Source organism: Cyprinus carpio, chromosome A16 (genome assembly GCF_018340385.1).
Source record: "Cyprinus carpio isolate SPL01 chromosome A16, ASM1834038v1, whole genome shotgun sequence".
Taxonomy (NCBI): Eukaryota; Metazoa; Chordata; class Actinopteri; order Cypriniformes; family Cyprinidae; genus Cyprinus; species Cyprinus carpio.
This window is the reverse complement of record NC_056587.1, coordinates 12,396,650-12,410,112: the sequence shown is the minus strand read 5'-3', so window position 1 is coordinate 12,410,112 and position 13,463 is coordinate 12,396,650. Positions and strand designations below refer to the sequence as shown.

The 13,463-nt window shown below is 37.5% G+C and overlaps 2 protein-coding genes across 23 annotated transcripts in view; both read left to right on the top strand.

Annotated features, from left to right (window-relative positions):
* The window catches only part of LOC109092941 (focal adhesion kinase 1-like), a 59,361-nt gene extending 54,607 nt beyond the window's left edge, over nt 1–4,754 (top strand). For 10 of the 21 annotated variants that reach the window (XM_042772711.1, XM_042772691.1, XM_042772695.1 and 7 more), the window contains 6 exons: nt 1,024–1,072; nt 1,390–1,493; nt 2,510–2,518; nt 3,159–3,314; nt 3,805–3,885; nt 3,979–4,754. In XM_042772711.1, coding sequence (XP_042628645.1) covers nt 1,024–1,072; nt 1,390–1,493; nt 2,510–2,518; nt 3,159–3,314; nt 3,805–3,885; nt 3,979–4,191 — 612 coding nt within the window. In that variant the 3' untranslated portion in view covers nt 4,192–4,754. The remainder of the gene's footprint in view (nt 1–1,023; nt 1,073–1,389; nt 1,494–2,509; nt 2,519–3,158; nt 3,315–3,804; nt 3,886–3,978) is intronic. The other 11 variants (XM_042772692.1, XM_042772705.1, XM_042772706.1 and 8 more) reach the window with 3 other exon arrangements.
* A 1,520-nt stretch (nt 4,755–6,274) lies between these two features.
* LOC109110868 (low-density lipoprotein receptor class A domain-containing protein 4-like) overlaps nt 6,275–13,463 on the top strand; it is a 50,438-nt gene continuing 43,249 nt past the window's right edge. For both annotated transcript variants that reach the window (XM_042772690.1, XM_042772689.1), the window contains exon 1: nt 6,275–6,461. The gene's annotated coding sequence lies outside the window, so the exon portion shown is untranslated. The remainder of the gene's footprint in view (nt 6,462–13,463) is intronic.

The following is a 13,463-nucleotide window of genomic DNA, read 5'->3' as shown; positions in this document are numbered from 1 at the left end:
ATCCAGGATCATCAAAAGATGTTGATCCAGGAACATGTCTTACTTGGCAAAATCACGGGACCTCTTTCCTCCATTAAAGCACAAGATGCTCTTTAGATCATTCTCAAATCATGATCATCAGGTTTGACAGACTTGTGGAGTTCATGTTTAAAAAGTAAAGAAGGGAAAAAACCAAATCCTGAGACATTCTGAAATCATGTTGATTTTTGAAATTGTAAAAATGACTGTATGATCATTTGTAATGACAAAAATGCAAAATAGGACCATTTTTATTTGTGGTCTCAGATTTTTGGACTCCGCTGATAGAACTCAGCATATCATCTCTTTAGTGAACTGAGTTCATCTGCGTTTAGTTTGCTGTAGTGTGCTTTTATACACCTTAAGGTACAATCTCAGAAATAAAGGTAAAAAGCTGTCACTGGGGCTGTACCTTTCCAAAAGGTACATGTTTGTACCTAAAGGGTTTATTAGTGCATATTAGAACCTAATAGGTACAAACATGTACCTTTTTAAAAGGTACCACCCCAGTGACAGCTTTTGTACCTTTATATCTGAGAGTGTACTGAAATGTCTGTCATAGCTGGATATCTGTTAAAAATCAGTGGGATAAATGAGAGACCAAGGACAAGGGCCCTTTTGTGAGGAAACAAGCAGCAGTGAACATTCAAGAAACCCAATCTGCTCTGCCTTCCCAATTCTAAAGTTAACACAGAACCACTACAGATGTTTACTAGTTTTTGAATGCACTTCATGCTTGTCATGATCTGGAACTCCACAGAACTCCACAGCTGCTCTGTCGAGCTGGTTTGTCTGCTGCAGTGGTTTTGAATGTCTATCCTGTCTCATTGGCCTGTCCTCTTTAATTCACTGTGGTCTTGGGAAGTGTGTGTGTGTGTGTGTGTGTGTGTGTGTGTGTGCTGGCATTCCAGGCTGCTCCCCATCCAGACCACAACAACACACATGGCACAGTCAGTCTTGATTCCTGCATATTTTTAACTGTTTAACTGTATTTTTTGTTTGCAGACTGGAAACCAGCACATCTACCAACCTATAGGGAAAGTAGGTGAGTGGGGTTAGTAAAATTTTTTTTCATATGTTTTTGAAAGAAGTCTCTTATGTTCACAGAGTCTGCATTTATATGATCAAAAATACAGTAGAAACAGCAATATTTTGAAATAGTATTACCATTTAAAATGACCGTGATCTATTTTAATGTATTATAAAATATAACTTATTCCTGTTATAAAGCAAAGCTGAATTTTCAGCAGTCTTTACTCTTTACTTCAGTCTTTTATATATATATATATATACATTTATTTATTTTTTTGGCTATGTAACTTACATAAAAGTGCAGATTGACTTACAGACTGACTCTTTTGTTGTCCTCAGAACACGCAGCACCTCCTAAAAAGCCTCCTCGGCCCGGAGCTCCCGGCCACCCAGCAGGAGTCTCCAGCCTCAACCCTACAGACAGCTACAATGAAGGCATGAAGGTACCAGAACTACCGCACTGCAAACTCCTATGAGAAACCTAACTCTTATAAAGTTTTGGCTGAGTATTGTGCATGTGTAACTTTACAGTAATCACTGCTGCTGTTTTTAAACCACATAAAGTTTGAAATAGCCCCAAACACACACACTGCGAGGCTGGTAAGATTAGCATCTGTACTTACGGGTCGCCTTCGGGAGCAGCTAGCATGCCAACAGATGCTGTTTGCCAAGCCTCATTAAAATCATCTTCATTCCTGAAACCCCTTTCACATACACAAGCACACAATTGCTGTGCAGGGTCTCTCGTAAAAAGATCCCTGCACACCAAGAACCTGGCAGTTTCCATTCCAGCGAGTTTTCCTGATGCTCTGCAGGGGGTCTCGCAAGCAACTGCAGAAATGCAATGCAGAATGGAAAAAATAATTAAGAACAATGTACATATAAATGTGGTCTGCTTTGCAATTTTATAGTTTGTAGGAGTTTTACCTGTGGCCGTGTTTGGTCAGTAGAAAACATTTATGGTCCCATAATAATGCTCGACGAGTGCGGTTTTCTTTCTAGTGCTGATTTTGGCTTGTATTTTCTGTTTAAACAACAACTTTGGTTGGGGAATTTTTAAATAGCTAAAATACGTCACAGTCATGATAGTCTACTTGCTATTGCTAGTCCAAAGATTGTAAATTTGTAATGTTTATTCACTAAAAAGTTACTTCAGAAAACTTTCAAAAGTACAAAACTGTCATTTTGATTTCATCAGGTGTTTACATGTAAATTTAGTTACATAATTTCACAGAACTAAACTCTCGCAACAGTTTCATGTGGTTGGATTCAAAAATATATTGACTTGCACACACAATGATGACATAACTCCAGGCTGTTTTCTCTTTCTATCTCTGCAGCATGTATGTGTGAAGTTATTTTAATCTCTTTTTTTTTTCTCTCTCTCTTTCTCTCTGCACACTATTTTCTTGTTCTGTGCCTCTGCTCTTCCTCTGTTGCACTGTTTTTGCTCTGGTAGCCCTGGAGGGTAAGACCACCTGTAGACTCAGTGTTATGTTTCTGTCTGTGTTTGTGCCCCCTTTTTAACCAGTTACTGTCATTACGCAACCATATCATTGAGAATCATAACTTCATTATCCACTAAACTGAATTACATGGGCTGTATAGATCTTGTGCCACTGTGCATGTCCTTTGCTTTTAAAATCAGCTGTGATTTTAGTTAATTCTAGCACTTGTAGTGCAATCTGCTGGAGGCTTTGGATCATTCTGGTGGGATGGACGCAGTATTGTTTTTAAAATTTACACAAAAATATTTCCTTTTTTTTTTTATATTTAACATGGGGGAACTACTACTTTTTGTCATCATATCAAGTGTTGTATTAAAATCAAGGGTGCGCAGATGGATTTGGAAACAGCTCAGTATTGTAGGTGATTAAGGGTCTCCATTAGTTGCTTGTGCTGCCATCTAGTGTCAAACATGAAATCTGTTCCATAACGCAAACCTCTTCATTTCATTATCACTTATGTCCTGTAACATGGATTCAGTAACACAACCTTCATACTAAATCCTTTGTTTCTAGATAGCAACATTATATTCTTATACTTGGAATTGAATAATCTTCAGTAATGCAGCATTTTAAAGATTGTTATTCTGTATCGGTCTTTAGATTCAGCCTCAGGAGATCAACCCACCCCCAACAGCTAACTTAGATCGGTCCAACGATAAGGTCTATGAAAATGTGACCGGGCTGGTGAAGGCTGTGATTGAGATGTCCAGTAAAATCCAGCCAGCTCCCCCTGAAGAATACGTGCCCATGGTGAAGGTATGACACACAAAACAATGACAGCAGGCATCTATGGCATAGTCTTTGACATCAAACGGGATGGACTCAGTGGAATCATTATTTTGGATTATGGGAATAAAAAAAGATTAAAGTAAAATATATATATATATAATATATAATATATATATATATATATATATAGTATATATATATAATAGTATATATATATATATAGATAATATATATATATATAAACGAATAATAATGACATGCACATAAAAAATTTACTAAAACTAAAATTAAAAATAGGAAAAAAAAAGTGAAGTCAAAATATTAATACATTCTATTATAGTATATAAATAATACTAATATAACACCACTTATAACTAAATATCGCAGCATCAAACAAGTTTGATTTGAGAGCCACAGTGGAGGTGAAGATAATCAGTGAATCTCAAAGTGTAAGCTTGCTTTCCATCATATGATTTTTGTCATTTCAACATTCTCATCATGAAAATGTGTGTTTCAGGAAGTGGGCTTAGCACTGAGAACACTGCTGGCCACTGTGGATGAGACGATACCTCTACTACCAGCTCACACGCACAGAGAGGTAAACGCATTTACAGACGAACACTAAATACTCTTGTTCTCGACGTCCTTCCTGCCAGCTCGGCTAACTGTTACTCTTGTTCTTCGTCTTCAGATCGAAATGGCTCAGAAGCTTTTAAATTCAGACCTGGCTGAGCTGATCAATAAGATGAAGTTGGCCCAGCAATATGTCATGACCAGCCTGCAGCAGGACTATAAGAAACAGATGCTAACAGCTGCACACGCACTTGCCGTAGATGCCAAGAACCTGCTGGATGTGATTGACCAGGCCAGGCTGAAGATGTTGGGCCAGACACGGCCGCATTAGGCCCCACTAGAGGATATGACGACGCATGTGATGCCCTGGAAAAACACACCAGCACAGACTTGAACACTAATGGAGTCTCAAGGGCCCCCTTCACTACTCACTGACCCTCACGTTTAACCTGCACGGTAGACCACGGGTGCCGTGAGGAAGGCTCTGGATTTGTTTAACAGATGAGCTGGACCGGACCAGACTCATCACGACTGGTCTCTTCGAGACTAGACGCTGAGAGGACGATTCTGAGCTCTGCTATAAGCTTTAAACATCTCTGGAGGAAAACAGACACTCTTACACTGTATCTAGTATGTCTGTGTTTCATCGACAAGCCTAAGCTCTGCAGCCAGACCACACAAATCTAGATCCCGCGCGCTCGGGTTCTGGCTGTAGAATCATAGAAGTTGAGATTCGGTTTTGCACAGTAGAACTTGAGTAGAGTCTGGGTTTGACGAGTCTGGTTTTGCTTTGCAGACTCCCACGCTTCTCCCTAGGACTAAAAGGGACAGCGTTGTATATTTGGGCCTTGTGCCACCTAGAGGTTAAATAAAGCTATGACTGAATTAAAAAATGAGTGTTGGAGTCTTGTTTCCTGGTTTGAAAAGAAAATGTAAAAAAGAGATTATGATTAAACATTGTCAGAGAAAATTTCTGCTTATATGGGTAAAATATTCTTATGGATTTTGTGAAATGAGTGCAGTTTTTCCTGTGTTGATGTTGATTTCCTATTGTGTGCATGTGTATATATATCTGCAACAGTCTATATATCTACAGTAGTCTTCCTTTTTCAATAAGACATGTCAACATGAAAGAAAATTGCGCACATAAGCTATTTCATAAGTTCACAATTTCACTGTTTATATATATATATATATATATACACACACATATATATACATAACAATCTGCTCATCATCAAAAATCTTAATTATGTGCTCCAGAGGAAAATATTTGTTCTATGTACCATATTTAGTCTAACACTATTACTCACTCGTCCTGACAAGCTGGGAGAAACCAGTTTCTGGTTTTCTGATTAAGGGCTAGATCTTAGCCAAAAGGGATTTTTTTAAACAGTGTAGAGCTGTAGTGGAGCACAGGTTTTTTTTTTTTTTTTTTTTTTTTTTTCAAGACATATTTTCTGAGTGACTGTCCAATGCTCTGCTAAGTATTTCTGCTCAGCTGGGAGAAAGTATACTGGCCAATTACAGATGAGGACTGAACAGTGACATCATCCTTTAAAACATGGAATAATAAAGCCTTAATCAAAATACACTTATTAATGGCGATGGAAGCCATTGTTGCTATAGTTAACTGAACCTGTTAAAACTGTTTTCAGTCATGTTAATACTTTGGAATATTCAAAAACTTAGGAAATGAATATTATAATATAATGTTGCGTAGGAAAGTTTAATAAAATTACTAAACTGAAACTAAAACTGAAATACAAATAGAGCTATTCAAAATATTAATAAATACTGTAGTTCCATCACTCGTGCCTGTATATTGTTTAATCAGTAAGAAAAAAAGGAATCATAACATCAAGTATATAGGCTAACAACTATCTATGTAATGAAAAAAAAGCTTTATTTTGGTAGGTTTTCATTTTGTGTCTTTTAAGAAAGCTAGAAACTGTGTTTTAAAAATACAATAGTGATAGATTTTAATTTATTAAATGAGTAAAACTGACTTTATCCCCAAAATATTCCAGTAGGGGGCGGCATATGAATACACTTAACATCCCTGCTGCCCTTCAGGCTTCAAGACAAGAGAACGACTAAATCCAGTTCGGATGTATAAAAACATTATAAGCAAAAGAATAAGAATAATTACTTGTAAACTTTTAGGACATTTAAAATGAACATACAGTGTAGTAAAAAAAAAAGGCATAACTTACAACTTAAAAAACTCTAACAATCTAATTTTAAGCATACAACTCACGTTGAAATTTATAAAATGAAGTAAATCACGACATAAGTCCATTTTTTTTATTTTTTTGTTGTTGTTGTTGTTGTTGTTGTTGTTCATGAAACTCTTATTTTGAAGATTTGTGTCGCGCGCTTGCGCTGAGACTCTTATTTTAAAAGCCGTTCGTCTGTCCTCCATCAGTGAGTGTGTTGTACTGCCGCTGGCTTCACTCGTCACTGAGCGCCTGATTATTTTTACGCCGTCGAGGCTGGCGGTGAAATCCAGGTCATCTCCGCCGGATCACCAGCCAACACGGCTCGGGCTGCTGCTCTCCGCGGACTCATAGTGCCATTTCCTGATTCCACTCTGCAGAGGTAAGGAGCTGATATTCTCCTCGTGTATGTCTGGTTTTTGTGCAGATAGCATCAGATGGGTGCGTGATGATGCCAGCTGTGCCAGTGGCCCCGCGGATAGAGAGAGGAGCGTAGCGGGTTTAGTCTGGGGCACAAAAAGTTGTTAGGACCCTCCGACTTAATATTTAGCCCGACAACTACTAGCCTATAGTCGGGCCGTTGCGCAAGTTAAGACTATAGACTATCATATTTATGTTCTTAGACAGATCAGATCATTTATCGGCAGTAATATTAGGGAGAAGTGGTCTTGCATTAACGGAGACCGCAGCCGGCTGCTTCAACGGGACCCTGAATGTAACCCAGTTCTTCATTCAGACGTGATAGGGCTCATTTGGGCCAGACAGCTGTCTTCTTTTTTTCTGCTATAATCAGCTAATTATCAAATTTTGTTATCATTTGGTAAATACTATTATAAAAAACACTACTTAAAACAAAAAAATAGTTTGTTAATGCAAAATAATTAATGTAACATTTATTTATAAATAGGCCTTTATTGGTTTAAGAGCAGTTATTCATTTATTATTATATGTTTTGTAATTATTATATGTTTTTTTTAATGGTCTTGTATCATTCTGATGTATTGTACGTACATATATGCACTAGTTACTTTTTCAACGGACTCTATATATTTATAGTTCTTTTAACTACTGTATATATATTTAATTACATATTTAGCTACAAAATTATAGCTTATATTACTATAAAAATTATTAGTATATGTGTATACGCACACATAAAAACAGTTAAGTATAAGTAAATATGTTTAAATAAATATTTTTATTTTAGTCATATTAGCCGTTTTGAGTCACACAATGAAAGTAGCACTGGTATGTTGCCATGAACAGTGCTGAAATAACCAGTTTTGCTTCCAGTTATGCATAATCGACTGATCAGAATCAAGTTTTCAGTAATAAAATTAAAAATCTATCCATTAATAGATTCATATATTCTTCGGCTCACCACAGTTTTTCTGTCAGATTTAATAATGCATTCATTTATTGTGCAGTAGTTATATTTGGGTTTCTTGTCTTGCTTACTCTGACTTGAGCGTAATTGATATTCATTTTCCAGCAGATGCTCATTTTATATCACATTTGTTCATTTGAGGCTTTGATATTTACTTACTGATGTCACTTTTGAGCTCCAAAAAGATTGAAAATGATCTTAATATGTGTAACAAGAAGTGGAATGTTTGAAATGGTTTCTTAATAATGTCAGCGATGCCCAAAGCGATTAACATCCTATTATCCCGGCTTTATTTATTGGTTGTTAATATTTTATTCATGAGACTGAGAAGGGGAGTGTGTTTGTGTGTGTGGCTGTCAGCTGACCCTGTCCAGACTTGGACTGAGTGTGCTTCTAGTGGCTGTCGTGACTAGTGTTCGGCCCAGTTCTAGACTCCACTCTCTGTCCTTTCCTGTGCGCTGCAGGTTCTGGCCCAGTTGAGAGACACAGACATGATTGTGTCATACGCTGCCAGATAGAGTCTGACAGAGCCTTTATTGTTGCTTGAAGGCATCTGACGCTTATTTCACTTCTAACTTGTCGTCTGTGGCATTCAGTCATCGACTCTGTCCCGCTTGTCTCCAAGGTTCACTGCCTCATGTTCATTCTATGCTTATGAATGTGAGCCGTTCCTCTGCGTTACCCCTGAATGACGTTTATCGACACCGAAGGACACTTTCCACTCCTGAAAAATGAGCTCGTGTCCCAGCTGTGATGTCATCCGCTCCAGGCAGACAGTGAGGTGTGTCAGAGTGTCGGCTGATGGATCTGCAGCGGCATCAGGCCAAGTGTAACAGTGAGTCGTGGAGGAGCATGGAGCTCAGGGACTGAAGAATGATAAATCGTCCCAAAGCATGACAGAAGCTAAACAGGACTTACAGTGCATCAGCACCTGTTTGCCTACACAAAACTTACTCTGTTGGCCACAGACCGCCCAAATTACCCAGCAGGCTTGCTGAGTGACCATCACAAATGGGCAAAATGTTAAGCACTTGTTCCTTTTATTTATTTATTTATATTTTTATATATATATATATATATATATATATATATATATATATATATATATATATATATACATATATATATATATATATATATATATATAAAATTTCTTACATATATATATATATATATATATATATATAAAATTTCTTATTCTCGTTTTATTACAGTTTTTTTTTTTTTTGTTTTTTACATTTCTATTTATTTTATATATTGTTTTTTACAATCTTTGAATAATCTTTTTTTTAAATGACAATTTATTGTTCAAGGATTTTTAAATTATATATTTTTTTTTTTTTGTCTGCATGTTTGAATGGTTGATTAGTATAAAAAATACATTAACATTATTCATTGACAAGGTTTTTTTTTTTTTTAGGTATTCATAATGTATTGGTACCATATTAGCCGATATTACAGCTTTATTTATTTATTTTTATTAGGAGGATATATAATTGTGTGTGCGTGCGTGTGTGCGTGTGCTCATTTTCCCTGTTTTTGTGTTTAAATACTTTTTGTCATCTATTTTCAAATAGTTTGAAAGTTTTTTTTTTTTTTTATATTTACAATAATATTTTAAGAAATAATAATACATATTAAAATGCATGTAATAAAATAATTAGAAAAAATAATAAAATAAAATGATAAAATTATTATTTTATAAAATAATTAAATTATTTCATAAAAGTATTAAAATAATAATTAAATTTAAATAATAATTAAAAAAATCTTAATGTAGTAACGCTATTTCTTAAGCAAAAGTAATTAAAAATAGATATAATTTTTCATACTTTATTGCCTAATGTTGTGATTTTTTTTTTTTTTTTTTTTTTTAGACAAAAATAGTATCAAATTTTAGTATCGGCCATAACAAATTAAGATAATTGTCAGCTTATTGGTATTGGCCAGAAATTGTAATGTTTATTTTGTTGCATAGTGGTCTGAGAATATTGTAGTGGTGAAATGCAGTAAATCGAGTGCTATCCTGTTGGTGTGGTGATTGTGGTTGGAGTGATTTGAGGCTGAGAGCTGGGACAGCAGCCCACTCCAGACCGGAACACTCACTGCTTGTGGGAAGAAAGCTTCCTGTCTCACTGAGAGCCGTCTGTCTGACGCGGAGTCATCGTACGCCAAGCTTCCTGTCTTGCTGCGAACCACATCATCTGGCCTCTGGCACTGAAACGTCAGGTGGCATAAGGGCTTTGGTTAGGAGCCGCACGCATGCTGAACCAGGATCAGCTGTCGTTCTGCAATCCCTGCTGTCTGTCATTGTCTGACACGCTGCAGAACTGGACCCAGATCAGTGTAAGAAAGGATGCCCAGGAGGATCCTTAAATTACTTGCACCCCCTCAGAACATACTTAGACTGGAGAGAAAACGTTGCAGCCAAAAAAAGCAGCTCTCAGGCAGCGATCACAGCCGGACACTTATGCATCAGACCATGGAAAAGGTCATGCCACCAATGTGTTCACTGCTTAGTCTCTGTTGTTTTAAAATAAGCCTTTCTTATTTTGCATAAATCGGTACAGTGCAAATCCTCTGTGTTTGTCTAACTAATGTTTTTGCAATTTCTGGGTTCAGATGGAAGGGCTCTCAAAGTCCTGAGACGATCCCTATGGTTAATCTCAGAACAGAGGCATATGGCAGAGATGGTCTGATAGGGTTGGGGTCCCTGGTTGGCATCCTGTGGTGGGAGACAGATGGAGGTATGAGGGGAACTGCGGTCCTAGCGGAGCAGAGATAAACACACTAAATATCACTCAGCTTGTGCAGTCATTGCAGAGCTAAACTTGATTTTTTTTTTTTTTTTTGGACTTTTTTTGGCTTATGCTGCAGACAATATCTGCAGTACACCCCCTAGTGGCAGCCTATGTTAGATCTAAAACACAACTGCCCTCTCATGCCCCAAAACAGCAATCGCAAGTAAATTTTGCCATCTTTGCAGGACTGTGATATGAAGAGTGTACAAAATAACATGTCTATAGCAACAGTGTGAAAGTGAATAGCACATAACAGACACAATACTGGTATAAACATAGATATATTTTGGTATAATATGCGTCACATGACTAAACATGCGTCATCATTTTCACACTACAACATGAAAACACATTTTACATTTTTACAAAGTAACTTTGTGAGATATAAACACAACAAGATTTTAAAGGGGTCATATGACATTGCTACAAAAAAAAAAAAAACTTATTTTCCACATAATGTACATTGTTGGTTCTCTATGCCCACCTTTCTGAAATGCGTCCATTTTTACAAAGCTTGTCATTCTGAAAAGCGAGGTGTGCTGTGCGTTGTGATTGGCTGAATACCTCAAGCATGTCACTGAAATGTTACGCCCCTTAACATACTGTCGAGGGATTTTATGAGGGCTTGGACAAGTCTTAACTTTTATAAAGAGATTATTTTAAATTTGAGACTTTAGTCTTTGCAACTTTACAGATCATATTATGGGTTGCCCAAGGCTATACGTTATCATCAATTCTACAGAATAAGGGATGAACCAAAAATAATTGTTAATTCTTAATTATTAATGTTTCTGAAGTTCAAATCTGTCATGAAGAACTCCCGTCGGAACTAGGGTCGCGTTGGGCTCGTCATGGGGCGCACGGTCCGGAGCGCTGTATGACTGATGTATCCGTTCAATTTAAATTTACTCCAAATATATGAACTTACCTGTTTTAAAGGTGCCATAGAATGCATTGATACAATATTTTAAATTGTTCGCTGATGTCCCCAGAGTGTTTATGTGAAGTTTTATCTCAAAATACCCCACTTAGGGTATGAGCGAAAACGCTCTGTATTTGTGTATTTGTGAAAATGAGCTGGTGCTCCTGCCTCCCTTTTCAGAAAATTGCCGAGGTCATGTTCACGGGCATACCGGTGTCGAGGTTTAACTGGTGGTGACCGTGTTACTGACCTCACATTGCTTCCAAATGCATTTTTTAACTACCACGTTCCTATTTACGATCATTCTGGTAGTTCATGTTAACACAAACATATAGGACATTTCCATTTTTTTCTGGGACATTTCCTTCGAAAATGAAATTTAACCACCGAGTCCTCGGCGGTCTATGCAGACTCCTATGTTCGTTGATGCATCCCAACACACTACACTTAATGGCTCTTTGGCACTGACATTGTATCTCCAGCAGCTACAGCAAGAAAACAGTAATGGCGGACCGCTGTTTCTTACTCAGGGCTGTGTATATGCTAATAGGGCAGAGAGTGTCACAAATGGGTGGGACTTTCCCGAGTATGATGGCATAGTAGTGAGAAATCTGGAACCGCTCGTGTGGAGAGACTGTTTATGATTTATTGGGATTATAAAACAATGAATGGGTGGATTTTTACGATTATAGGCTGGTTATTTTCACACTATGGCCACACAACTGTGATTTTTGCATTCTATGGCACCTTTAAATGCTTTTATATTTAACGTGTTCGTTTATGTCCAATATTTAGTGTTAAACTGTTGGTCTTTAAAATAAATCCACTTTTGATTTTCACCGTTGACTGCAGACCTTTTAGACTGATAACTTCCGTGCTCTGGTGCGGCAAACTTGTCAAGACGTGCAGTCCTAAAAGCGATGTATGACTGTTGTATCCGAATATAGCTTTTTTTATATTTAACATGCTAGTTTATCAGTAGCCTATGTTTGAAAGTATATTATTTTGATTATTGGTGCTTTCATAGGCTCTCTCTTGCGCGCCCGTGTGGTTTAAAACACCACTTAGTTATGAAATATCCTATGATAAGATAAGTACAGAGAGTCTCTCTCTTTCCCCCACCCAATCATGCACGCACGCGCACACGATAATATCGTGTATTGGCGATCTCACAGGTTGGCAATATGATGATTTAAAAAAATGACCAAATCGCCCAACAACACAAGTCAGAACTTTTCTGTGAGTCTCCTTTGGAAAGAAGGGACTTCTCTGTCTGTTGTGTTACAAATCTCTGTCTGTCAGAAATTATGTTTCCATCAAAAATGACAACATAATCACAGGAACAATGATGTCACTTTTGGCACATTTGTACATAGGCTAGTTGTCACTGTATTTTAATGTCGGTAAAAAAATCAATTCAATCAACTATGCTTTTATGATCAATCATTGCTGTCATTTGAGTACATTTACATTTACCCTTTAATGGAGATTGAGATGTGAGCTAGAAAGCCATTGATGCTGTAGTGGGGGTTCGAGTCCTGTAATGTCTCTTTCTCTCTCTAATGCTTCAAAGCTGATCTCTGTTCTGATACAGGACACTGCAGCACTCTGCACCAAGCTCTCTGTCTCTCTCCCTCTCACGCACATTCATTTTCTCTCTCTTGTGCTGCAGCTTGACTTTGACATCAGCTCTTCTAGAGGACATCGCAAACACAAACTTTTAGGACTCTAATTATTTACAGCATTTCTAGTTGGCTAAATCACCCTTCACAGGTCTGGAAGAAGGTCACACGTCATTTCAACCAAGCAGTGTCAGACGGAACTGTTGTCAGTGTCATTTTGAGGAAATGACTAGTTTAATATCAACCTCAGTTACGTGTACAAACTTGTTACGAATCATCGGCATCAAAACATTAAAGTAGTGATGTTTCATAAATCAGGGCACTCACACACTTATCAACAGATTTAATCAGGGTTGAAGTGAATGGTACTGAGAACCCCTTGAGAACAAGTGTCTGGTTTGAGCTCATGCTATGCTAGACTTGACCTCTGTGACCTCTGCAGTGTGCACCGCTGCAGAATGCAGTAGAGCAGCAAAGGTCTAGCCGTCTAGACACTGTGGGCGGAGTCCCAAAGGGCTGTCGATTGATTGGCCGAGAGGAGAGATCCTGAAACTGATTAGACCTTCACTTCAAAAGCTCGTGTTTTTTGCGGTCTGTGTTTCAGTTTTGGTGTGTGTGTGTGTGTTCCTGTGCTTTCTGAACAAAACAGTTT